At 45.2% G+C, this 26,471-nt stretch overlaps 2 protein-coding genes across 10 annotated transcripts in view; both read right to left on the reverse strand.

The window, feature by feature from the left end:
• Positions 1-1,276: 1,276 nt before the first annotated feature.
• On the reverse strand, positions 1,277-12,092 carry ctdsp1 (CTD (carboxy-terminal domain, RNA polymerase II, polypeptide A) small phosphatase 1). The gene is made up of 7 exons (XM_052057760.1): positions 11,310-12,092; positions 7,480-7,628; positions 7,301-7,402; positions 6,015-6,071; positions 3,925-4,017; positions 3,308-3,493; positions 1,277-2,539 (listed from the first exon to the last, which is right to left on the reverse strand). Exons 1-7 carry the CDS (start codon positions 11,386-11,388, stop codon positions 2,408-2,410), a joined length of 798 nt encoding a protein of 265 aa, XP_051913720.1. The 5' UTR covers positions 11,389-12,092; the 3' UTR covers positions 1,277-2,407.
• Positions 12,093-14,341: 2,249 nt separating this feature from the next.
• Positions 14,342-26,471, reverse strand: part of spega (striated muscle enriched protein kinase a) — a 42,346-nt gene continuing 30,216 nt past the window's right edge. For all 9 annotated transcript variants that reach the window (XM_052057652.1, XM_052057655.1, XM_052057654.1 and 6 more), the window contains 10 exons: positions 23,130-25,725; positions 22,844-23,011; positions 22,061-22,183; positions 21,680-21,844; positions 21,010-21,595; positions 20,683-20,922; positions 20,368-20,591; positions 20,218-20,293; positions 19,988-20,137; positions 14,342-15,465 (listed from right to left, as the gene is read on the reverse strand). In XM_052057652.1, coding sequence (XP_051913612.1) covers positions 15,228-15,465; positions 19,988-20,137; positions 20,218-20,293; positions 20,368-20,591; positions 20,683-20,922; positions 21,010-21,595; positions 21,680-21,844; positions 22,061-22,183; positions 22,844-23,011; positions 23,130-25,725 — 4,566 coding nt within the window. In that variant the 3' untranslated portion in view covers positions 14,342-15,227. The remainder of the gene's footprint in view (positions 15,466-19,987; positions 20,138-20,217; positions 20,294-20,367; positions 20,592-20,682; positions 20,923-21,009; positions 21,596-21,679; positions 21,845-22,060; positions 22,184-22,843; positions 23,012-23,129; positions 25,726-26,471) is intronic.

A 26,471-nucleotide genomic window follows, 5' to 3' on the forward strand; every position in this document is an offset into this window, starting at 1 on the left:
TGACCAAAAGAACGAGATCCCGGATACAAGCGGCCGAATTAGTTTTCTCCGCAGGGTGTCCGGGCTCTCCCTTAGAGATAAGGTGAGAAGCTCGGTCATCCGGGAGGGGCTCCGAGTCGAGCCGCTTCTCCTCCACATCGAGAGGAGCCAGATGAAGTGGCTTGGGCATCTGATTCGGATGGCTCCTGAACGCCTCCCTGGTGAGGTGTTCCGGGCATGTCCCACCGGGAGGAGACCCCGAGGAAGACCCAGGACACGCTGGAGAGACTATGTCACCCAGCTGGCCTGGGAACGCCTTGGGATCCCCCGGGGAGAGCTGGAAGAAGTAGCTCGGGAGAGGGAAGTCTGGGCTTCCCTGCTAAAGCTGTTGCCCCCGCGACCCGGCCCCGGATAAGCGGTAGAAGATGGATGGATGGATGAAGCTAAACCATGATTGGTCATTACCAGTGGACAGCAAGTGGCAAAGTGGCCACCGCCTGAGATGGATAAAAACTGGGATTTTCCTGTTTAATTCATATTCGACAAAAGCAAGAATAATCAGAATACTGTGTTTAGACTAGTGGGGGTGCACATGACAAAAAACAAAACAAAACAAAACATGAAACTAAAACGTCCTGGACAGAGAACCTCGAGGACTGGGGTTGGACACCTGTGTGGAATTCTGAACCTGGGACCCCTCGGCCGTGAGGCAGATGAGCAATCAATTAACTCTTAAAATCATCTACATATGTATGATTATTCAAATATATTTTTTGATCTTCCAGGTGTGTCACCAATCACTCAACAGATAAAACTCAAGATGACAAACAACATTGTTCATTTAGCATTTATGGGAAAAGGGCATTGTTACATAGTTCGTGTATAACATGGCATGATAAAATAGGTCAAAAATTAGATTACAACTATAAAATCATGAGTACAGTAACATGGATGCTGTATATATTAATGACATTTGTTTGCTTCCTGGCTGTGCAAAATGTGAACAAATCTACTGAACGCGTGAGGTACAGTAGTGGCCCTGTAGTGACACGTTTGCTTTAAAGGTAAAGCCCTATAAATAAAAGCCACCTGGTGTGAGCACACCAAACAAACATTTTACTGTTATGTGCTTAGAACAGTATGATTTATTTTAGTAACTTGCAGGTGTTTCTTCGCCAAGTTTGGCTCCATGTTCAATCTCACTGAAAAGGTTAACTCGAATAGCCAACAGCCATAAACATGACAAGGAAATGCATCAGATGACACCTCACGGGCCAGAGACAAAAGGAATAATAAATTGTTTTTTTTTTCTCTCTCTTTTTTTTAAAGAACAGGGAGTTTGATTGACAGGAACTTCAAAAGCATACAGAAATACTGTAAAATATGTTCGTCATCCCTGCTTTCGCTGAAGAGCGGTACTGCAAAAAGGACAATCCAGTCACATTCAGCTGCGGCTGTTTGATTTTGTCATTTGCATACATGGGGTGGGGGGGGGGGGTCAAAACAGTCCAAGAGGCTTGTTGGATCCAACACAGCTCCTTTAAACTCACCAAATATGTCAAATGTCACTTGGTTGGTCTCTCACAACGCCACCGTGAAACAATGCACTTGGACTCCGACGGACAGACGAGACAACTGTGGCATAATTGTAGCTGCACTGACAGATCTCAAAACAATCACAGACAGATGACAGTATTGACCAAGAAATCGTTCGGGGTTGATTGTAGCTTTAAATACATACATCGTAACACACTTTTTACCCCATGCATGAGATTGTTACCAGCCTATGTGTACCGTTTCAGAATACAAAGGAAAGAAAAAGTCACTGTATTTAGACAAAAAATTTTAAAAAGCCATGCGGTCACATTCTTCTCCTCCACTGCTGCACGGAAGAGTTCAAGTTTCACTTTCAAAAGGTGGAAGCGAGCCTGTCAAATACGAGTCAAATTGCAAAAAATGTGACCTGGGTGACTTGGAAATGTACACCCACAAATCAGATGCTTTTGAGGGCTGTGGCAGGTTTGCCTTGTCTTTGTGGCAGGGCTAAAATAATAAAGTTTAAAAAGGCACCTTCAGGAGGCGAGCTAAGGTTCAGTGAAATGTGAACTGATGAAATATCAGCAGTCCAGAGAGTTCAATGCCGACAACAGAGAAAAGGGTCCTTAACCATTTGCTCATCCATTGACATGCGATCACCACTTCCGAGGGAGTGAGGAAATGGAGCATTATTGTCAAGCAATTTTCTGGATGGGTAGCAGCATTAACACTACCGTAGACTCCTCACTTGGGGTAGGCTGGAAAGAGTCTGCGTTTGGGTTGGCAGTGGAAGCTGCAGTCTTGCATGCGTGTTTGTGTGTGTGTGTGTGTGTGTGTGTGTGTGTGCACGCGCAGGCACATCAGATTAGCATGCCATTCTGTCCAAATTCTGTTAGCTTGTGGCCCCCCCTTGGTGTTTAAGGACAGAATAGACATTATCCACTTTGCTTAGCCGCTCGAAGAAGGGAATGAGGTCCAGAAGCTCAGTGTCAGACATGTCGTCGAACCAAGAGGCCACAGGCACCTGCGAGTGACCAAACAGACTCTCAGTGTATGAAGCACCACCACGAATATCGATTCATCCATTTTCGAAACCACTTCGGGTCGCGGGGGGTGCTGGAGCCTATCCCAGCTGTCTTCGGGCAGTAGGGGAGGTACACCCTGAACTGGTTGCAGGCCAATCGCAGGTCACACAGAGATGAACAACCATCCACGCTCACACTCACACCTAGGGACAATTTAGAGTGTTCCATTAACCCGCCATGCATGTTTTTGGAATGTGGGAGAAAACCAGAGTATCCGGAGAAAGCCAACGCAGCAACGGGAAGAACAGGCTAACTACACACAAGGCTAGAATCGAACCCTGCATCTCTGCACTGCGAGGTGGACGCGCTAACCAGTCAATCACTGTGCCGCCCTATCAAGAATAGGTTTTTGTTCGACATCAAATATTCACTCTCATCTCTATTCTAATTTTCATTTTGCACGAAGGATAATATCGCCCATTATACAACTCTGTCCCAATACATGCAATTTGTCCAGAGTTGATACCTATAAAACATTATTCCAAACTCGTCATCCTTTTGGAAAATGTTATTACAATTGTCAAAGCCTTTCCTTTAGTCTCCCCAAGAAGGTCAGCATCACCAAGCATAACTCCATCCATCTTTTTTGTTGCTGTAATTGCCTCTTGTCTCAAGTTGATCTGTACTTTTTGAATTGTAATGTCATCTCGTCAATAATAACTTTTTTTTTTTTAATGGACAAATGCTGTCCAAACACAATTACTCACAGCGTTGTCGGGATGGAAGATGTAAGAGGCAGGAGAGTTGTCGACTATGATGACCTTGTTAAGGTCCCGGCCAAGGCGACTGAGATCCTTGACATAATTTCCTCTGTGGAAGACGCAGGACTCTCGGAAGAGGCGGCAGCGGAAGGCTCCCCACTTGTCCAGGAGGTCAGAGACAGGGTCGGCATACTATGTCGGCAATGAAGGCAATAGAGAAAATTAACGGTGAATTTTTCTTTACTTATTTATTTTTTAACCGTCAAGTTCAGCTGCTTGGTTACGCAGGAAAAATGGATCTGTGTCTTTTTTTGTAAAAAACCTTGGCAGTTTTTATTGTGATCATAGAACAAGGTTTGAGAGGTGGCCGACATCGGAAAGGGAACAAGGGAGGCGAGAGAGAGATCCCCCACTCCTAACAAAATTGCAGAATAAAACAGATTGACTGATTAATATGTTATGTAGGAGACATTATTTGGACTGGGAAGCCAGTGCAGCATACGGATGGGATAGTCCAGGCTAACGGGCCAAACAGTGCAAATGCTTTGTGATGGTGGGGGGTTGGGGAGTGGTGAGGCAGGAATGGTGAATTGTAAACAAACAGATATGGACAGACACCTCACCTTGGCTAAACTGGCAGTGAACAGGACACACTCAAACATTTCTCCCATCCTTTTCAGGAACTCATCCACATGAGGCCGCTTCAGGACATACACCTAAAAATCATGGACACTGTTAAACCGGAATGAATTTTAGAAGCCATGTTTGAATGCATCGAAAGCCATGTAAAAGTGAAAGGTCTTTAACCATTTACACCAGTGGCACCCAAACTACAGCCTGGTGGACATTTGCAGCCCGCCATCCTTTTTTTTAGTAGCCTTCAGCATATGGTAGAAATAAAAATTGACTGGGCCCATGCCATTTGCTTACACCGGAGGTCGGCAACACGTGGCTTTTTAGCGCCGTCCCAGTGACTCCCCTAGAGCTTTTTCAAAAATGTTTGAAGATGGAAAAAAAACATCCGAGGGAAATATGTTTTTTGTTTTAATATGGTTTCTCTCAGAGGACAAACATTATTAAAGTTTTCCGATGCTGTAAAAATGTGTCGAATAAATACTGTATTAAATGTCAGCATTTTGTCAATGAATATTTGCGCCTGCGACACACGTTAGCAGGGCGGGACGGCAGTCAAGGGGCTGTTGTAAAAAAATAAAAACCAGCTGCCTTTCATGCACAATTCACTGAGGGTACTTGCTAAGAATGGGAATCTGAGCGGCCAAGAGAAGCATTTTTAAACGGTACATGTGAGCTATGATAGTTAGCACGCTGCAAAACTGCATCCCATGCCTCATCTTAGCAACCGTTACGGCTGTTGCTCATTACGGCATGCATGTGTAACTGTGTGCGTATGCGCGCGTGTGCGGTAACGGGTTGATCGCGGGAGGTTGGTGGTTCGAAAAGTAGATCTTCCGTCAAAAAGGTTTGGGCACCCCTCCTCTACAGTATGAGAAAAAAAAGGACCAAAAAAAACTTTTAACCATGAATGCTTGTTGTGGATTCGTCGCTAACTTAGTCACGTTGATAGCAGGCTAATATAGCTCAAATAGCATGTGTTACCTTCATTATAAGGCTTATTTGTTGGGGCTCCAGACATATTTGTTTTTTGTTTATTTTGGTCCAGTATGGCTCTTTCAACATTTTGTCAGTCATGGTTTCATGAAATAAAATGCACACATACCCACTAAATTTCTCAACATAATAATCACGATAAAAGTGGGATAAGACCTAAAAAGAAAGCAAGGTTTCAAGATTTTTGTGTCATTGTGCCTTTGAGTGATGATTTGAATGAATGGGCCATTCATCACAGTATACAAAACGGTCTCAACTCTGAATGACTTTTATCTAGCAAATGCAAATCAGTGCATGAGATAGAAGTAGAATATAAACTTTGCGACGGCACAAAAAAATGACATTGTCTAGTAAATCAACCTCAGCAAAACATTGCCTGTAGGTTAAACTGTTATTTAACCTACAGGCATATTTCATGAAATGCTGACTATGGACAGTATGAGAAATCATGGCGTCTCATTTACAGAGGCAGTTGCGAGCATGTGTGGGCGCGTGCATGTGTACAATTGCTTGTATAAGCTTTCATGCATGCGTACACGTTGGTGTAAGCCAAAAATGCCAGGGCCAACTTTTAATGCCAGTCCAGCCGTGTTTCCTTCACTTCTTCTCTTTATTTATAAAACAACATGCAGTTGCTTTGCTCAACTTTATTGGATTGGTCTGAGTGTTTTAAAGACATCAAAGGTGAAGAATGTCAAAGCGGCCCCCCTTGCCTCCTCCTGTTTTATGTACGCGGCCCTTGAAAGAAAAGGTTTGGACACCCCTGATGGTCGCCATCATTCTGGTGAGCTGGACATGCACAAAGCTCAATATCAATGTGCAGTTCACAGACGTGCGCAAAATCTGCGACTCATTCCTCCATGTTTTGTTTTCTCTGTGTGGCATTGGCGGCTAAGGGCCACGTTCCTGAACCAAGTCATCCGGAATAGGCTGTGTTTGTCTGAACAAACCTATCCTGGATTACTTGAATCGGGCCCGGGCTGCTGGCATGTCTTCTATGTTCGAGTGGTAGTCTCCAGGTCCCAGCCGGCAGCACATTGAAGAAGAATGTAACTAATAATAGAAGAGCGGGGTGTGACGCTACCTGGTGTACAGTTCCATCTATTTCCACAGGAATGATGAAATCGGCATTGTTCACAGGCTGTATGAAGAAAGTAAAGAGCGTTAGAGAAGGATGGCATCAGGAGGAAACAAGACATTTGGAGTGTGATGTGTTTGGTTTGTTGTTTTGTTTATGTAAGTCCAGTTTCCCCCAAACTTTATTGGGCAAAGCATATTTTCATATTGGCATAATCTCAGTCAACATCACTAGACATAAATGTCACCAAACGTAGACTGCCCATTATTATGTGCTGCTAGCAAAGATAGATGAACAAAGATACAGTTTTTATAGGAAAATACATAAATAATAATTTTTTCGATCATGGGATAAAAATAGATCATCATCACTCCAAGGTGCTGCCAAATTGTGGTTGGAACCACTGGGTAAGACTGCACTGCCCATCACCAAACACAAAGGAAGCCAGAGGCTGTGTTTTTGGGTTTCTCAGCAAAGATGAACATTATGAAGGGTTGTAAAGAGGTGAAAGTTTTCCAACACATTTTGGTAAAGTTTCAGGTTTGTTTATAAGGGACTTCTAATCCCTGGGAAATTTTGGATATACCTATTGTAGATTGGGAGTTTTCCATGCAAATTATTGGGAAAAAAATCCATGAATACATGACAAAAAATAAAATAAATCACTTTACTTGAGTAGTTATGAGCCTAAGCTTGCCCATACAATTTTGGCGAGCTAAATCAATCAATCAATCAATCAATCAATCCAAACTAAGAAGTGGTCATTCACAAACCACTGGCCCATCATATTTGCATTCAATCTCTTGTTTTAGTCCAGATTATGCTGAAATGGATTTTCCCCAATATTTTTTCGAACCTGCACGTCTCTAAAATTCCACGGAGACTTTCCAACATTAGAAAATTCACAGAATTTTGCAACCCTATTGCGATAACACAGGGGTGCCCATTAGGTAGATCCTGATCTACCGGTAGATCTAAAACAGGTCCCAAGTAGATCCGAGCAGTGTCGAGAAGAAAAAAAACAAACAACCATTTGTGTCTTTGTACATGTTAGTAATATATTTTTGTGTTAATATAGACTGCACACTAATCAGTCATTTTCACAAAAAATAAAAATAAATTAAAAAATAAAATAAAGCAGGTAAATCTTAAATTTGTGTGTGTGTGTGCGTGCGCGCGCCGGTAAGGGTAGATCCCGTGAGGTTAGTTGATCAAAAAGTAGATCTTCGATCCAAAAAGTTTGGGCACCCCTGCGATAATATATAAGGATGTTTGTAGAAAAGTGCTTGTACCTTAAACGAACTGTGAACGAGTGTCTCATCCAAGTCGATAACCACGCAGACCTTTGTGGCATCTTTGGACTTGGCTGGAGGCAGTAGCGGCTTCACCTGGATCTGAAATGGCCACAACGCCTCTCAGGAGACCGCTCGGACATTTCAACCCAAAGGAAGCAGGAGGAGCTCTGACTCACCTTGGAGACGGTGCCATTCTCCTCAACTAGCAAGGGGGCGTTGTTGTTGACCGGTGGGGGCTCAGGCTGGTCCCGGCAGAGGCAGCAGGAGAAGATGGAAAATAAGCCACCGCTGCGGGGCTTCTTGGTGGACTTGGTGGGTGTGGAACCTGCACAGGAAGATTCGGTGCTCAGCAAATATAAAACGACCAGACCTTATGACGAAGAAAAAAAAAAAAACGAGCTGCGGACAAAAAGAACCTCTCCAGAATGTCGAAGTTTACAGCTTCTTGATCACTTTTCCTAACTTATTGTTCTCGCCCTATTTGTGACCCCAAACACCCCCAGCCCAAAACATGGCCACTCTCTGTTAAGCTGGACGTGAGCGCGTTAGCAACAAACCAAATGCTTTCATTCCCACTGCCTCTGCTTGTGCATTCAAAGGCCAACTGACCCTCTGCTGGCCTCAGCAGCACCGCACAAAACAGGAAGAGGAAGCAGGCGGGTATTGACGCAGGAAACGGCTTGTTGGACCAGAGCTTGTCGTGGCCGTGAAGTAGTGCAGGCTGTTACTTCTTTAATCTTAGACCCTTTATTAAAAATATCTCCATTATTATTAGCTCCAGGGACAATTTGCACTTTTTATACTGAGGTAATTACGAACGTTCAAAAAAAAAAAAAAAAAAAGAGTTCAAGAAAAACTTTCTCATGCTGGTTTTCTATATTTTGTGGTTAAAAAAAGTCCTTATGTCAACCATTTCTATATTCTAGGTCATGAGTGCCAACAAATCGATCGTTGTCAACCAACCGATTGTCCGCGGACTGGTCCAAGTCAACCGCAAGTGTTGTAGGAAGAAATGGGGAAGAAAAAATATACCGCTACATGGTTGTGTGTGCGTGTGTGTGTTATTAATCTTATCATTAGTATAATATTTTGAGGTCGTTTACACTGCACCCTCAGCATCATATCAATTTCACGTTCACAAAAAACACAACTAAAAAATAAAAATCGTCAACAAAAATTGACATGGGACAGTAGATGAGAGCCAATCTCTTTTTGGTCAATGGACGCTACAGCTTCTTGTTTGCTTTCAAACTTAGCTTGTAGCCGACGTGTGCACATTTTCAGGATGACGTCTTTGATCCACTGGTGAAAGGACACTTTGATTCGCTCCCCTTTCTTTCATCTATAACTGCTTCAAACAACAAAGTCAATATAGGAAAAGTGGTTACGACTGCACGACTGTTTGTGTCTTATGTGTTGTGTTGTATTATTTTGTCATTTTATGTTAACTGATCTTTTGATGGTGGCGCGGGAACCCGCAGCGGCTCCTCTTGTTGTCTTTATACAGATATCGAATCAAAGTTTGGGACAACACAAGTGCAACTCATCTCAGAATATGATCATTGACATTACAAAAATGATTGTTTCAGTTAAACATTTGGGTGACATAAGAGGTCACGTTGCCTGTGTGACATCTGCCGCCTTGATTGGAAGGATGACAAATACACAATGACATTATGATTAGTCAGATAAGCATTCATACGTTTTTTTTCTTTTTTAAACTGGATCACCAATCCGTAATTCTTAAATGTACAACACAATGATTGGTCACTTCACAAGATGTAGTAGCATGCAGAGGTCTGAGGCCACCTGAACATTTTTGTTGAAGAACTTTAAAAAAATCCCACACATAACCCGACTCCATTCAACCACTTTCTTAACCGCTTTTACATTAAAAGCCAAATCCTAATCAAACTTGAGTGTTGTATTTGATTGTTTCACAAATATTTCATTAACTAGCTGAGTACTTCCGAGAGGATCAGGATGATGATGGCAGTTCCATCATGACCTTCGCAGGTGCGAGCTGCATCTGCACTTTCATCTAGATACTCCGTTTTCAGGGCTCCTCTGTCATGTGTGCACATCCTCTTTGCAAGGTTTCACAGAAATGAGTCTTATATTAAATGCAACAAAACAAAACAGATTTGGGGCATAATTTTGTAAATGGTATATGCCTATTTGCTACTCATCACTGTGTTATGTCAAAATAACGGTTGTAACTAAGGTCAGATGCTCGAGAGTGCTTTGAGTTTGCAGGTTTAGATCGATGGACACCCCCCCCCCCGCCAGGCCCCCTCCCAGAAGACATGGATAGTGACCGATAAGCTACCCGATTATTCAGTAACCTGCACTGATACTCTCTGCAATCGACTGTCGCGTACAGTGAACAGAGCGCTGATTGCCCTGTCATTTATTCACACACTATTCCTTACATCAGGGTTGTGGAACGTGTTTTTAGCGCGAGCCACTGCATAGCAAGGGTTTTACGTACATATTATCAAGCCAGATTGTAACACTATGATGAATAAAAAGACCAAAGTTTGCTACGTCCCTATGTTTTGAATTCTAGGTTTGTTTTGGTTCCTGCATGGGACAGCAAGGGAACAACATGCAAAATCAACTGCTTATCTTTAGAGTAAACAGGGAGAGGTTTCATGGCACTGAAAATGAATAACTCTCTTTAAAGCAGAGTGGAAAAGCTATAGTTTGTCTTCCTTTTTCTTTTTTTTAATTGAAGATGCAGAAAAGTACAACATTAACAGTTAAAAAAGTTTAAGCATGAGGCTAGCTTTGACATCTACCAGCCAGAAGCTGAGTCGCACTGTCTTGGTTTGCAATCTAGAACGTAAGGCTAGTTCAGGCACTCGCATGCTCCACTTGGGTTTCTCTGCACCCACCACCTGGTAGGGACAATGGCAGTACAGCACTGGTTGCTAAGAGATGAAAAAGAAAGTAGCCAGGTGCCTTTTTCCCGCCATTTCCGATGTGAGCAGGTGCATGAAGACCCATCGAGGTGCACTTCAGGCTGAGCAAGTCACTGTGCCTGCTCAATGGATTGACCCCACCTGACATGCAGACAGCCTGCAATTATGGATGGTGCACTGCACTGTGCTAAGTGCAGTGTGAAAGGGTCCAAATTCCCCTATCCCTTCCATGATATTAAGACTGCAACTATTGATGTTTTTACAATTGATTATCACACAGATTATTCCATCAACTGAGTTACTGGATCAAAACTAGCTCATGGTAGCGGCAGGCTGTTGGCTGGCTAACCACTACCTATTCTGCATGTTTAGTACTTCGAGCATTTATATGTTCTTTCCTCCTGGAAAGGTACATAATCGCCCCCCCACCCCCACCCCATTGCATTTGATTGGTAACATTGGCCAGCCTTTCGAGTTGGAAGGTCACAGTTCAAGTCCAGCTTTAGACACAAAACAAACAAAAAAGGCTACTCGTTGTTGGACAAATTCTGGTCTGTTCTCTGCCTACTGTTGAGGGGCCCTTGGGCAAGGCATCCCCTGAGCTCCAGAGACGCAGAACTGTTTGCACTTTCACTCATAACTCTCTCCTTAGATCCCTGCGCATGACTACCTCTCTGTGCGATGTTCAACAACAAAACAAACAGCAGTCTAAATTATGAGTACAAATAAAAATAAAATGACGTGGTGACGGCCTTTGTGTTTCCATAAGACTATGGAGATGCAAAGAATCTTTACGGTGGGTGTATTCTCTCCACTTTTTGTTTATTCCAAATTTGTAAGACTCGGCTGCTGTGGCGTCACTTCCGCTGTACAAACTCAAGGCCTGCAGCCATGAACAGAAAAATGCGTCAAAGTGACACTTTCACCTCTTGCAACTCGGTTACGGTCTTCTATGGTGGTCAAACTCTGTCATAACTATCACGTACAATCGAGGCTCATACGTTAGATGTTGTGATTGGCGGTGGAATGCAATCCTTAAACTTTCCGAACGCAGTACTTTCAGAAGAAATAAAAGCACTCACCCGTGTCCACTCTGTCCGTTGCTTTATTTCCCTCTTCATCCCGGCTGACCTGCGTGATGACCGAGGACGGGTTGTCCATAACGTCCAACTGTGCTCACGCGTCAAACTTGAAGTTTCGTGCGCCGCATGAACGTCCAGCGAAGCCGAGCGGAGGTTGGCCACTCGCCGCCTACAGCTCCTCCATTCCACGCTTATATTCCGGCCGTTTGTGTGGCTGCATGGAAAGCCCGAACTTGCAGTACATTTGTCACTAAGTTGGCAACTTTGATTCAATATGGTGCTCAGGCGCCCCTCGCAGTTTCAAGATCCAAACACGGAGGTTTCAAGGCGTCCCATTCCACTTAAAGTGGCGCAGGAAAAGTGGGGGAATGTTCCGGGCGACCCGCAGCCTCCTCTGACTTGCACAACTTTGTCGACGACCCCTTAAAAGTTGCTCGCAGAAAACTTACTCAAAACTTTTCCGATTCCATTTCGTGAATAGGAAGCAGATCTCACGCGTAACTTGGTGTCGTTCTCATCCTAAATGTCCGGAAAATTGTCAAGGAACAAGGAAGTTAACATTGACATTGGTTGGTCGGGTGCTTCCGTGTAAGAAGTTATTCAAAAGTCTTCGATGAAAACGTAGAAGAATCTTAGCAGTGGTTTATGTTCATGGGGCGGATTTTCCGAGAATAAACTCGACGACCGAAGGATGCAGGCAGGACGGACAAGAACGACAGACAGAAAGTGGCGTCTTTTCGTGGGAGTTGCGGTTCAGTCACGCCTCAGTTCGGGGCCCCTTGAAACTGCCTAGGTTCAGACAAGGGAGCGTCAAAAAAGTTCAGGCTCCGGGTTCGGTGGGTCTGCTTGAAAAAAAATCTATCGGCTAAAACTTTTCTTCGGGTCTGTAAAACGTGATTGACACGTGTTATTACTTATTCCTCTGCTCGTCGCAAGTAGGGAACGGAAGCTATATAATTGGATTCTCATAAAAATGTTGCTAAAATTGTGGAAACACGTTGCTATAAGAATAAATGTAACACACTTTCTTTCAAAAGTATTGCACACATCACCATAAACCAACAACTACCAATTAATTCAATTCAATTGTATTTATAGAGCACTTTCGAACAGCCATTGCTGCATACAAAGTGCTGTACATGGAGCAATTTAACATATACAATAAATAGTAAAACAAATCGGTAACGAAGACGGTAGAAAGCACCGAACAGTAAAAACCAAGAACAAGTCATGTTGAGTCGAATGCCAAATAATACAAGTGAGTTTTGAGGAGGAATTTGAAGACGGGCAGCGAGGAGGCTTGCCGAATGTTCAGTGAGAGTTCATTCCAGAGAGAGGGACCAGCAACAGAAAAGGCTCGATCCCCTTCTTGGTACTTCTCAAATTGTCTGGTCCGCAGACCTGAGGCGGCGGGCAGGTGTGTAGGGGCGGATGAGCTCAGAGCGGTAAGGTGGCGCGAGGTCATTTAGAGATTTGATAAATAACCAAAATATATGGGGAGTCAGTGAAGGGATGCCAGAGTAGGAGTTATGTGCTCCCTCTTACGAGTATCAGTCAAGAGGCGGGCAGCGGCATTCTGGACCAGCTGGAGACACTTAATGGAGGAGTGGCTGACTCCACAGTAAAGGGAATTGCAGTAATCGAGCCGGGATATGAGAAAGGCATGAATCACTGTCTCAACACTAGGACCCTTAAATGCAAACACAATAAAAACAATTTGAAGAAAACTGTTTTGTAAATAAAAACACACTAAGAAGAAATTAAATCAGCACCAACTATGAGAAAACGGTTAAAAAAGGAACTAAACCCAAGTTTTCAAACTTCCTACAATATTGAATATGTGCATATCTTCTTCACCAGCTGCTGTTTACCTAAATCTACTTCACTCGTTTTATTGAGAAAAAAATTATTTCAAAACATTGAGCCTACTTGCTTGCGAGGATGTAATTACCGTTGTTGTGAGGTCTTATATCCATCCATCCATCCATCCATCCATCCATCCATCCATCCATCCATCCATCCATCAATTTTCCAATCCGTTTTTCCTCTCGAGAGTCGCGGGTGCAGGGAACAATTTACAATAATAAAACAAGAAAATCTATTCTTCTAAATAAAAGTGTAAGTAGTAACAGAAACGTAATACACACATATTTTTAATCACCACAGCAGCATTACAATGAATTATTCATGCTTCCCTTTTCTATACAGCAAAGGAGGCTGTCGCGTTTGTTCTAACTTTTCAGATTAGAATGAAATCATGAATTTACATGACACATGTATTTCAAATTTATTAACCTAATTATAGAAGCATTCTTATTTTCCTGTACCATCTAAAGTGCAACTACCATTGTGATAAATTTAGAAATGTAGCCTACAGTAACTAAGAGATTCTCAAGAGAATGAATGAATGCTGATTTCACGTCATACACCTTGCGCCTTGTCACTTTCTTCATTACCTGTATTTGTATTTATTTCAATTCTCTCGTCTTTCCCTTTCACTTAAAATTAAGCGTTAATACGAACAATTCATTTAAATATACTGTAATAACATTGAATGGTAATTGGATCTGAATTTGGTGTCCCCTCCAGTCCACGATGTCCTAAGCAGCTTCCCATCTCGCCAAATGGGCGAGCCCGCCCTGAGCAATACAAGATTCACGACACTTGCCAAGTTTACTCAATACTGGTCATTTTATACAGATACGTTCACTCGTTTATGCTTAAGTATAGGTGTTTTTGAAATGTATATCTATTTTGTACACATTTTTTCCCCGTCTTCTTTTCCTGTACATATACAGTTTGTGAGGGATCATCTGTAGAAGTGTTCGAACGCCACTATCTCAAGTTTCTGCATCAGTTTATGTTTTCTGTAGTGACAGACTGTATTTACACTTGACACATATGTTTTTAAGCGAGTGGAGGGATTTTACTTGATAGGTAAAAAGGCCTAATCCCCATTGTGATATAAAACATAAATGTACATACTGCATTTAGAAAAATAGGACTACACAAATTTGCAGGGCACTCACAAAAATAGGCAATTTGTACTTTATTACATACTGTCTCTGGAAAAACAACATATCCCACATATAAACACAGCAAGGTGGCACATTTACAACTCTTCAAACATCCAAATTCATACAAAAAGAAGTGCTGTGAGAGTAACACACACAACTATTAAATGCTCTAGTTTCTGTCAGTCTGACTTGTAAAATTGCAACAGCAGTGATAAATATTTGTCCAACTTGCTCATCGCATGTGAATTTCTACATCAGACACATTAGCTAAGAAATATATTTTGGATTTTCCTCCAAACTAGGCACTGACTGGGCAAACATGATTTCACCGAACTAGGTGTAAGGAATCGCAGCAAGTAACCAGTGTGCGTCCTACGGTACCTGTAATGCATGTTCAACAACAGATGCAGACATTAGCTGTGTGATCCTGATCCAGCAACCACAAAGACACAGCTTTTTTTTCCTTCTTAGTGAGTGAAAAAAGTGATGCAGAGATGCTTGCACTCGCACACGCATGCAAATAAATTAACATGAAAAAAAGTAAACAGTTTTAAGGAAACCTTTGGGTTTTTTTGGAGGGGTTGAGATCTAAAGTGTAAGAAACATAAGTCAACACCAACATAAATTAGCAGCTCAAAGTATGGTATACATTCGCATGGGTGGTGGTTTATATCAAACAAGAACGGCGATGGTTTGTGCTAAGTGAGTTTTTGAATTTGTTTTGCTGAAAAGGGGCAAGGTTGTTGGAAATGTGCAGTCAACCGCAATAGCATTGACACATTTTATTCCGAGTTGAGACTAGATTTTGCAGTCTTTGTACTCAAGAACAGAGCAGTGAGCGACGCATCAAATGGCAAGTTTCCAAATGCAAGTCACGCGAATGGCTCCGTCCTCATGAATTTCACTTTGAGTCGGGAACATGCGACCCAGGCTCGGATGATGGGGGCTTGGGCGTGCTCTGGTAGCTGCGCAGCAGCACCTTGTGCTTGGTTGTGCTCTCAGCACGGTGGGACTGCTGCGCCACCAAGAACTCTTTGAGTCTGCCCGTGGTGAAGGTGAGTGTCTGCCTCCTCAGCTTCATCATGTAAGAGTCCTGTAGCCAGGCTTGTGTGAAGCAGTCCCGTGTGGTGGGGCGGGCCCTGAACACACACAGACACACACAAATGCACACATTTCATCTTTGACATCATTTGAGCTCTTGCTGTAAAATGAAACTGACAAGTCTTGTTCAATCATCCCTTTGCAGCGACAACGCTTTCGACGATTCTGGGAAGAATTTTACAAGCTTTTGGAGTATATCTGTGGGAATTTTAACATTTGCAATGTTCCTGATGTTGTAAAATGGGCTCAAGCTCACAATATCTGGTTTAGTGATAATGACAATTTAGCATTAGAAGCGAGTGATCTAGTGTGTGGTACATTGCCTGCCAATGTGTACTTTACTGGATATTTAAAACAATTTAGTGGCTCATTCGTGATTTTTAAAAATAAACAGTGGTTGTTAACATGGGTTTGATCGAACCCCAGGGATTCGGTGAGTCGGTCTGAGGGGTTCGACGGAGCCTCTGTCATGGAGGGTAAGACACAGCGACTCAACATGTTAATTAGTGATGACACGCCCGCTTGGCCATCACTGGCTTCAGATTAACACATGACATTTATTGTCCAATCAGTCCATCCATCCATCCATCATCTACCGCTTATCCGGGGCCGGGTCGCGGGGGCAACAGCTTTAGCAGGGAAGCCCAGACTTCCCTCTCCCTAGCTACTTCTTCCAGCTCTCCCCGGGGGATCCCGAGTCGTTCCCAGGCCAGCTGGGTGACATAGTCTCCAGCGTGTCCTGGGTCTTCCACGGGGTCTCCTCCCGGTGGGACATGACCGGAACACCTCACCGGGGAGGCGTTCAGGAGGCATCCGAATCAGATGCCCAAGCCACTTCATCTGGCTCCTCTCGATGTGGAGGAGAAGCGGCTCGACTCGGAGCCCCTCCCGGATGACCGAGCTTCTCACCTTATCTATAAGGGAGAGCCCGGACACCCTGCGGAGAAAACTCATTTCGGCCGCTTGTATCCGGGATCTCGTTCTTTCGGTCACGACCCATAGCTCGTGACCAAAGATGAGGGTTGGAACGTAGATCGACCGGTAAATTGAGAGCTTCGCCCTTTGGCTCAGCTCCTTCTTTACCACGACAGATTGATACAACGTCCCCATCACAGCAGACACTGCACCAATCCGCCTGTCGATCTCCCGCTCTCTCCTGCGCCCACTCGTGAACAAGACCCCAAGATACTTGAACTCCTCCACTTGGGGCAAGATCTCCTCCCCGACCCGGAGGGGGCACTCCACCCTTTTCCGACTGAGGACCATGGTTTCAGATTTGGAGGTGCTGATTTTCATCCCAACCACTTCACACTCGGCTGCGAAACGCTCCAGTGAGAGTTGGAGAGCCCTGTTTGAAGGAGCCAACAGCACCACATCATCTGCAAAAAGCAGGGATGCAATACTGAGGCCCCCAAAACGGACCCCCTCAACGCTTCGGCTGCGCCTAGAAATTCTGTCCATAAAGGTTATGAACAGAATCGGCGACAAAGGGCAGCCTTGGCGGAGTCCCACCCCCACTGGAAACGATTCTGACTTACTGCCGGCAATGCGAACCAAACTCTGACATCGGTGGTATAGTGACCGAACAGCCCGTATCAGGGGGTTCGGTACCCCATACCCTCGAAGCACCCCCCACAGAACTCCCCGAAGGACACATTCAAACGCCTTCTCCAAGTCCACAAAACACATGTTGACTGGTTGGGCGAATTCCCACATACCCTCGAGGACCCTGCTAAGGGTGTAGAGCTGGTCCACTGTTCCACGGCCGGGACGAAAACCACACTGTTCCTCCTCAATCTGAGGCTCGACCTCCTGACGGACCCTCCTCTCCAGCACCCCTGAATAGAGCTTACCAGGGAGGCTGAGGAGTGTGATCCCTCTGTAGTTGGAACACACCCTCCGGTCCCCCTTTTTAAAAAGAGGGACTACTACCCCGGTCTGCCAATTCAGAGGCACTCTCCCTGTTGACCACGCGATGTTGCAGAGGCGTGTCAACCAGGACAGCCCGACAACATCCAGAGCCTTGAGGAACTCCGGGCGGATCTCATCCAACCCTGGGGCCTTGCCACTGAGGAGCTTTTTAACCACATCGGTGACTTCAGCCACAGAGATAGGAGAGCCCAGCTCAGAGTCCCCAGGCTCTGCTTCCTCCAAGGAAGGCGTGTTGGTGGAGTTGAGGAGGTCTTCGAAGTACTCTGCCCACCGGTTCACAACGTCCCGAGTCAAAGTCAGCAGCGCCCCATCCCCACTGTACACAGTGTTAGTGGTGCACTGCTTCCCCCTCCTGAGACGTCGGATGGTGGACCAGAATTTCCTCGAAGGCGTCCGGAAGTCGGCTTCCATGGTCTCACCAAACTCTTCCCACGCTCGGGTTTTTGCCTCGGCCACCACCGAAGCTGCGTTCCGCTTGGCCAGTCGATACCCGTCAGCTGCCTCTGGGGTCCTACAGGCCATGAACGCTCGATAGGACTCCTTCTTCAGCTTGACGGTATCCCTTACTGCTGGTGTCCACCAGCGAGTACGGGGGTTTCCGCCACGACAGGCACCAACCACCTTACGGCCACAACTCTTATTGGCCGCCTCAACAATAGAGGCACGGAACATGGTCCACTCGGGCTCAATGTCCCCCGCCTGCCCCGGAACATGGGAAAAGCTCTCTCGGAGGTGGGAGTTGAAACTCCTTCTGACAGGGGATTCCGCCAGACGCTCCCAACAAACCCTCACAATACGTTTGGGTCTGCCAGGACGGACCGGCATCTTCCCCACCACCGGAGCCTACTCACCACCAGGTGGTGATCAGTTGACAGCTCCGCCCCTCTCTTCACCCGAGTGTCCAGAACATGCGGCCGCAAATCCGATGATACAACTACAAAGTCGATCATCGAACTGCGGCCTAGGGTGTCCTGGTGCCAAGTGCACATATGGACACTCTTATGCTTGAACAAGGTGTTCGTTATGGACAATCCGTGGCGAGCACAGAAGTCCAATAACAAAACACCACTCGAGTTCTGATCGGGGGGGCCGTTCCTCCCAATCACGCCCCTCCAGGTCTCAATGTCATTGCCCACGTGAGCATTGAAGTCCCCCAGCAGAACAAGGGAGTCCCCAGCAGGAGTACCCTCCAGCACAACCTCCAAGGACTCCAAAAAGGGTGGGTATGCTGAACTGCTGTTTGGTGCATATGCACAAACAACAGTCAGGACCCGTCCACCCACCCGCAGGCGAAGGGATTCAACCCTCTCGTCCACCGTTGTGAACCCCAATGTACAGGCACTGAGCCGGGGGGCAATAAGTATGCCCACACCTGCTCTGCGCCTCTCACCGTGAGCAACTCCAGAGTGGAAGAGAGTCCAACCCCTCTCGAGAGAACTGGTATCAGAACCCAGGCTGTGTGTGGAGGCAAGTCCGACTATATCCAGTCGGAAATTCTCTGCCTCACACACCAGCTCGGGCTCCTTCCCTGCCAGAGAGGTGACATTCCATGTCCCAAGAGCTAGCTTCTGCAGCCGAGGATCGGACCGCCAGGGTCCCCGCCTTTGACTGCCGCCCAGCTCACATTGCACCCGACCCCTTTGGCCCCTCTCATGGGTGGTGAGCCCATGGGAAGGGGGACCCACGTTGCCTCTTCGGGCTGTGCCCGGCCGGGCCCCATGGGTGTAGGCCCGGCCACCAGGCGCTTGCCAACGAGCCCCACCTCCAGGCCTGGCTCCAGAGGGGGGCCCCGGTGACCCGCGTCCGGGCAAGGGAAACCTTGGTCCATATATTTTATTCATCATAAGGGGTGTTTGAGCCGTGCTTTGTCTGGCCCCTCCCCTAGAACCTGTTTGCCATGGGTGACCCTGCCAGGGGCATAAAGCCCCAGACAACTTAGCTCCTAGGATCATTGGGACACACAAACCCCTCCACCACGGTAAGGTGACGACTCACGGAGGGGTGTCCAATCAGTGCTGTGGGAAATTTAGTTCACTAAGTAGTCAACGTGTGACTGACGTGATAGTACGTAGTACAATTAAAAAAAGTATACTTATCTTTGAAATTTTATTAACTTTTTTCTGTTTTTAATAAATGTGTTTTTCTAAATAACTTGAATTTGTAAAAAAACATTTCTAATTTTTCACTCATGAAGGGTTCGGTGAATGTGCATATTAACTGGTTGGGTTCGGTACCTCTAAAAAGGTTAAGAACCACTGTCCTAAAATATTTGCAGAATGTTTCTGTCTGAATAAATTTGTGTGCCATTTTGTTTATGTTGGCATGGTATTTAGGCCCCGTTTCACCTTACCAGCACAAAGAACACAACTGGTGAGAGTAGGTTCATACTAAATAGTGAACAATGCAAGCTAACGTTATCTTCTTTTTCCCAGCAGGGGCCAGTCTTGCTTCATCACATGAAAAAACAGCGTTGTTTTCAATGGCAGCAGCCAATCAAAGGCAAACAGTCAATACATTAATTCTAGGCAAACAATTATGTTTGGCACGCAGTTTGCAAGCAAGTTTGTAGTTAGTTTTGAGTCCTCCTTCATGATCTAGAATATTTTTGAAACGTAACAGATTTCTCACCAAGCGTAACTGCTCAGCATCTTCTTGACAAAGGCTGAGGCACTTTGGGAAACGTTGGGGTAAAGTCTCTTTGGGTCAAACTTCGCCATCAGAATCTTGGATTTCACACGCTGAGGATCTTTGTCTTCAAAGGGCAGCTGGCCGCTGAGCCTTCAAGTGCATGAAAATACAATTTAGTCTGAATTGTTAATGTGCTGTAAATGAGTTGTACATTCACGTATTGAACTCACATGATGTAAGTCACAACGCCAACAGTCCAAACATCTGCGGGAGGCCCCACAACTTCTCCTTTCACAATCTCAGGAGCTTCAAAATCATATTTGTCAGGGGGGGGGCTCATAAAATAGGAATTGATATTGTAGGTGAATGGTTGTCCTTACCCATGTATTCCAGTGATATTACACTGAAGTTCTGCTGCTTGAGGCTAAGTGGGTTGAAGCTCCGAGCACTTCCAAAGTCCACAATTTTGACGGCGTTGAGGTTTGTTACCATTATGTTGTCGGGCTTCAGGTCTAGGTGTAGGACTCGGCGGTTGTGGAGGTACTCGACTCCCTGGAGGATCTGGACCAAGTAATCAACCACGTCATCTTCAGAGTAGCGGAACCTACAGTGTCGTGGAGGGTTAGAGAACAGAATTAGAATGACGGTGCACTCACGTATACACGGCATTTGATGACTGTTTGTGAGCAGCTTACCTTTCTACGAGGCTGTGCAGCAGCTCTTTGCCGGAGCAGTTCTCTGCCACCAGCACAACATAGCGAGGCGTGACATAGGCTTCGTGCAGAGCCATGATTTTTTCATTGTGCAGAGATTTCAGGATCTCATACTCCTTCAGCACTTCCTTTTTGTTCTCTTGAGTGTAGGGAATAATTTTGGCCATGTACACTTTGCCTGTGGCGTTCTCACGGCACTCACGGATTACTCCGAAGCGACCTCTGGCAAAAAATAGTTGAAATGTGTACTGTATGCAGGATGTGAAGTTTCATGGTAAATTCTGTAAATTTGAGTATTTTTTTTCTCACCTGGATTTCTCCTCCAGGAATGTGTAAGGTTTCTGTGGAACCCCTTGGCGCAGAGCCGTGGAGGGCGTAGTGTGAGCACCTGGTGTGCTTCTGGTGGGCGCACAGGTCCCATCACCCATGGGGCTCAGGCTCGATATTTGGAGCACTTTAGGAGGGAAGGACATTTGGGATGGGGCTGTGGTGATGGGGATGTACATGGGCGCTAAGGTGGGTTTGGTGGGACTTGAAGGAGGAGTTACAAGAGTGGTTGGGGTCTGAGTCATAGGAGACACAATATTCACTGGACTCTGGAGTTTGGCAGGTATAAATGGTACAGATGGAACCTTATCGCTGATTTTTGGAGCATCCGTCTGCCTGTTTGTGTTTGCAGATGGGGCTGACGAGGTCTCTATACATCTTGAAGCCCCATGGGATGATGGCAGTACTGCAGGAGGAAGGGATGCCAGTGGGGAGGCTGCATTTTCAGGTCCTGTCATAGTGGAGGTTGGAATAATCATTGTGGATGTGTCTGGGACGAAACTTGAGTGGGATGGCAGAGGTCCAGATATTGCAGCGGTCTTAACAATACCAGCCACGGGGGAAGACTCTTCACAACAAAACACAACAATACAACATATTAACACAAATATTTGGCTGCTTCTGCATCTTCAGCCTAAAATTCCAGTAATACCTGCCGAATCCAAATTGACTGGAGCTGAACAATTGCTATGTGGCCCTTGTCCTGCCTTGTTCTCACAGAACACGCGAAACCGGAACACGTCACCTCTTGGTAAGTCAGTGACATTGTAGTAGCAGTCAACCACTCCAGTGGCAACAGTTTGCCACGTTGAATCTCCTGAAGTAACAAGATAAAATACACTGATTTTCTGAAAAATGTTACAACATGAATTAAATTTATGCTAGATGAAATAATAGAAAGGTTCAACTAAATACAGAACATGCAATATTTGAGTGGAACAGCAAAGTGGCTTTCCAATATCTCCATAGACAAACAAGTTAATTCGAAGTTTCCCCATCTTTTATTGGTACAATGTAATAGGTTATTTTCCACCTTCCGTCTTTCTTTCCAATGTGTAGCTGCACGGAGGCTTGGTGTCGGATGGCTTCCACAGCACCAGGGCAGTGTTGTTATACGTCTGAGGGACTTCAGGGGTTCCAGGTCGCTTGGGAACATCTTGAATTGTTATGAAAATAAGCACCGAATGACGTAATGGTCACTGTTTTTTGACAGAATATTTTGCTCAGTGTGTTTCAAGATGATGACCGTTGTCTGTTTTTCCATATTGTTAGAGATACGGAATGAGAATGCCAAATGAACTCTGGCTTATTATTGAAACACCGGTGGTTTAATTAAAAAAAAAGGCAGAAAAGCAAAACCCTCGAAAGGAATTAATTGAGGCGGACATGTCCCAACGTCTGAGACACACATGATTTACTGCTGCGGTACAGAGGGAGTGTTGGATATTTTGATGAGGCTTTCGGCTTTTCAGGGGTTGCCAGAGCGAGTCACTTGCATGTTTTTGTTTGGAACGGCTTCTATGGCGGATGCCCTTCTGGGTACAACTCACCCATTCACCCCAGAACTATTAAGATAAGATATCCTTTATTCGTCCCACACTGGGGAAATTTACAATGTGGGTAATCTCACATAGTGCGGTTAACTACTCTCCGATTAAAGATCATTACAAGTGTATTCATTCCATCCCTTTCCCAAAACGAAAATACTTAATTGTTCTGTTGGATTACAGGAATTATGTGGTCTGTGAAAAAAAATGAGAAAATTAGCCGCAAATACAATGTTAGGATGACTGCTTGAATGACACAAGCCACTTACAAGCTATCGTCAATGTACAAGAAGTGGTGATGGCAGCGAGGGTGTTGGTAGCTACACACTCGTACACCCCAGCATCTCTTTGACTGCACTTCAATATGGTAAGAAGCTGCCTGCCATCCGGATGGGAGATCAGACTGATTCGCTCCTCCGCATCCAGAGCTTTCCGATCTGTAAGATCGGAAAGTGAAAAAAACACATGCAGACAGCACAGAATCAGAACTTGGAATGTTTGTGTTGTTGAACAGCAATTTTTAATTCTATGAGCGCGAGGATGGAAGCAAGAGACCTTTCATCCATGCGATGTCAGGATGTGGACTTCCGGCAGGGAGACAACTCAGGGTGACCTGTTCTCCCTCAAGCAAGATTTGGTCTTTGAGTTTGATGTGGAACACAGGTGGGAAATCAGATCCGGAACGGGAAAATTTCTGAGTGCGGGAAGTCTCTTCCTCTTTTGGGGTGAGTAAAATGAGGTCAGTCTGAGAAGGTGTTTTGTCTTTCTTGCTCTTTGTCAGACCCCACCTGTCCCATCTAGACCGCCGGTCATTCTCTTTCTCGGATTGAATACTGGAAGTGGATTCCATCGATTCCTTTGGCGCGCCCATGCCTGCCTGTTTTGCAAGCTGATTCTCAAGCACGCCCATTCCTTTCAGTCCTCGCCCCTCGGAGTGTGAGTGGCGATGACGAGAAAACAGGGGTGTCTTCTTTTCCTCTGTGTTCTCTTGTCTTTGGTCTGATTGACTGCGGATTTTTGGGCAAGTTTTATTCTCAAACTTCTGTCGCATTGCTAGGATCGTAGAATCGGTGAGCCTCCTCAGCTGTTGCTCTTTCTGACTTCCCTCTGCAGTTTTATCTTTCCTGTCCTCAGACTGGCTCCTTATTTTGGCAGAGATTCCAGCCATTTTCGACTCAAACATGCGTCTCATAGCAGACACGGCAGACTCATCAGCTTTTGTTTGTGCTTTTTCTTCCTGCTCCTTTGTGTCCAAAGATTTACTACGACCAATTGCCCACGTAACTCTCTTAGGGGCTGCACTTTCCTGAGTAGCCAGAGTCTTTCTTTCCGTTGATTTCTCCACTTTTTTATCAGCTGATGTTGATCTCTTTCCTCGCATTGACCACCGCCCTATAAGGCTTAGCCCTGCTTCTTTTTCCTTACCTTCCCGTAGGTCTTGAACTGATTTGGACTTCTCTCTGGAGACCATTTCAAGGGGGGCTCCTCTCTGCCCTGGCCTGTAAACCTCATCGTCTGGATGACCAATCCTACGGTTCAGCGTCGGCGATTTTTCTTCTGATTTGTTTCTGGCTAGCATTCGAAGGCTGCGAGTCAAAGATGACTCCCTCTTTTTGAATCTGGCTTCAAAGATCTCCTCCGAGTCAATGTCTTTGATATCTGTTCTGAGTAGTGGTTGGCGCGGCATGCCAGGAATTTCTGGGTTCGAAGATGAGGAGAGGGAACTAGAAGATCGATCCGCAATTGCCACTTTGGCAAACACAGCCGGGTGTTGAGGTGAAGGAGCGATGTCTTTGCGCTCATGGCCGTTCAACTTGTAACAGACTTGGTCAGATTTTCCAGATGACTTGGCAACTTCTTCTGAGGCACTTTCATATGCAGATGATGCGTTTGTGTTTCGTGAGGTTTCTTTCTCTTTCATCATGTTCTCTTTATTGATACGGAGAGCTTTCCTTTTGTCCTCTGCTTCATCGTCCTCTTCGATCACAATTAAAGGAGCAACAAGTGAGAATGATTTTGGCTCATTTTCTGCTTGGGTTACCTTTTCTTTATTGGTCCTTTTCTCTTGATTTTTCTGTTTGTCCTGTTGGTCCACTTCCCCTGTTGCTGGGTATATAAAGGAGTTGCGCTCCGTAGGTGACTCCATCATCGTTTGTTCTGTTAGGGCAGACATGGATGTTGCCTCCTGAAGCTTCTTCCCTTCAGTGCGGGCAGTGCTCATAGATGGGATTTCTAAGGGAGCGCCATACCTGCGGTGAAGGGGCATGGGTTCAGAATCTTCTTGAGTGAAGGAAGCGCTTTTCTGAAAAACTTTGGTCTTTGGTGTGTCCTGTCCTGCACTTTCAGAGGATGCAGCTCGCATGAGTGTGGATGGTCCGGCTCTGGATCTCCTCAGATTGCGATCGAGAGATGCTGTCTGTCCCTCATCTTCCATGCCAAGTGTTTCAAATAAGGGCCCTCGCAGGCCGCTCATCTTTTTATCGAGGGTAGCTCCCCTGAGGAGCCGTTGTCTCATGAGCTCCAGTTTCAAGGCGTAATCCTCTTGGCTTAGCTTTGTCATTCCAGGGCTTGGGCTACGATTGGGGAGTTCAAGAGAAACTGTCTTTTTCAAGCTCTTGCTGCTCATTTCTGCCGCATCACTGATATCACCAGGTTCTGGGTCCATGTGAAGTAGCAACGCAGAGTCAGCAGAACTGCCTCTTCTCATTGTAGATCTTCTTGCTTTTGTTTGAGACTCTTCCGTCTCCGTACTTAAACCTTTTTGAAGTGGAGCTCTTTTTGCCTGATGAATTAACTGCTCGTCTAGGTTTTCATCTTTATGTGTCACACTTTCACCAGCTTCTCCCTTGATACCAGCTGTGCCCAGATTGTCCTTCGTTCTATCAGCAATATCAGTGGGCCTTTCCGAGACGTGTTCATTTGCCGGAATCTCATTGAGGGAGACTCTGGAACCGGAGAAGAACATAGATAGTGGCATAGGAATGAAGGGAAGCTCATCCACGTCTGCTTCTGAGTCAGAGGATGATGAAGGTGGTGGAGAGCCTTCTTTTAAATGCCGTGGCACAGCAATGGACACATGGCTTGATGCGTCATTAAGTAGCTCTGGGATTGTTCGCATCACCATCTTTGATTTGTAACTGATTAGGGAGCGCTGAGGGGAAACCATCAGAACAGAAGTGATGAAGAGCTGCATTGTGCAGGCATACAATAGACAATCATCTCACAAATTATTTGGCATACCTCAACAATCTAATGGGATCAGAAGGACGATGATAATCTTTGTTATTCCCTTACAAAATTACAAAGATGTTTTTCTTATTAACACAACATGTTTATTTTTTATGTTAAAATTAGGAAAACTCATGGCAGGGAGCCGCAGATGCTGAGTTGAGCTTTTTCCTCAAAGTGCTTGTGATGCCGTTATTAGGAAGCTTAATTACGATTAGAAAATGAAGGAAGTCATTATAAAACACAGGGATGGTTCATGTTTGCGATCTCGCCGCACAATTTAGTTGATGAACAAAGAGGCAATAAAGGCAGCCAATGTGGCAAACAGAGTGACTGTTTTAACAACGTGAGCACCTCAAAAGTGCTTGCTGGTAATGGCGCGAGTGGGGCAATTGACTCGGAGTCTCTAAGGAAGGAAAAGAACTAGGGCGGAAAAGAAAAACGTGTTGAGATCTAATGAGTTTTGCTGGCGAGGCCGCTTTCAAGTGCCTTCAGTGTGATGCTGCTGGTGCAACACAGAAAAAGTAAGATGATTTTTATTTCATTGTTTTCATCACATACAGATAAAAACAAAGTAAAATTAACTTTGTACCAGGACTGGAACTGATTTGTATTCATTTCAGTGGGAACAGTTATCTAAGTTTCCAAACAGTGATGGAGTCAAATAAA

Source organism: Hippocampus zosterae, chromosome 2 (assembly GCF_025434085.1).
Source record: "Hippocampus zosterae strain Florida chromosome 2, ASM2543408v3, whole genome shotgun sequence".
NCBI classification, from domain to species: Eukaryota; Metazoa; Chordata; class Actinopteri; order Syngnathiformes; family Syngnathidae; genus Hippocampus; species Hippocampus zosterae.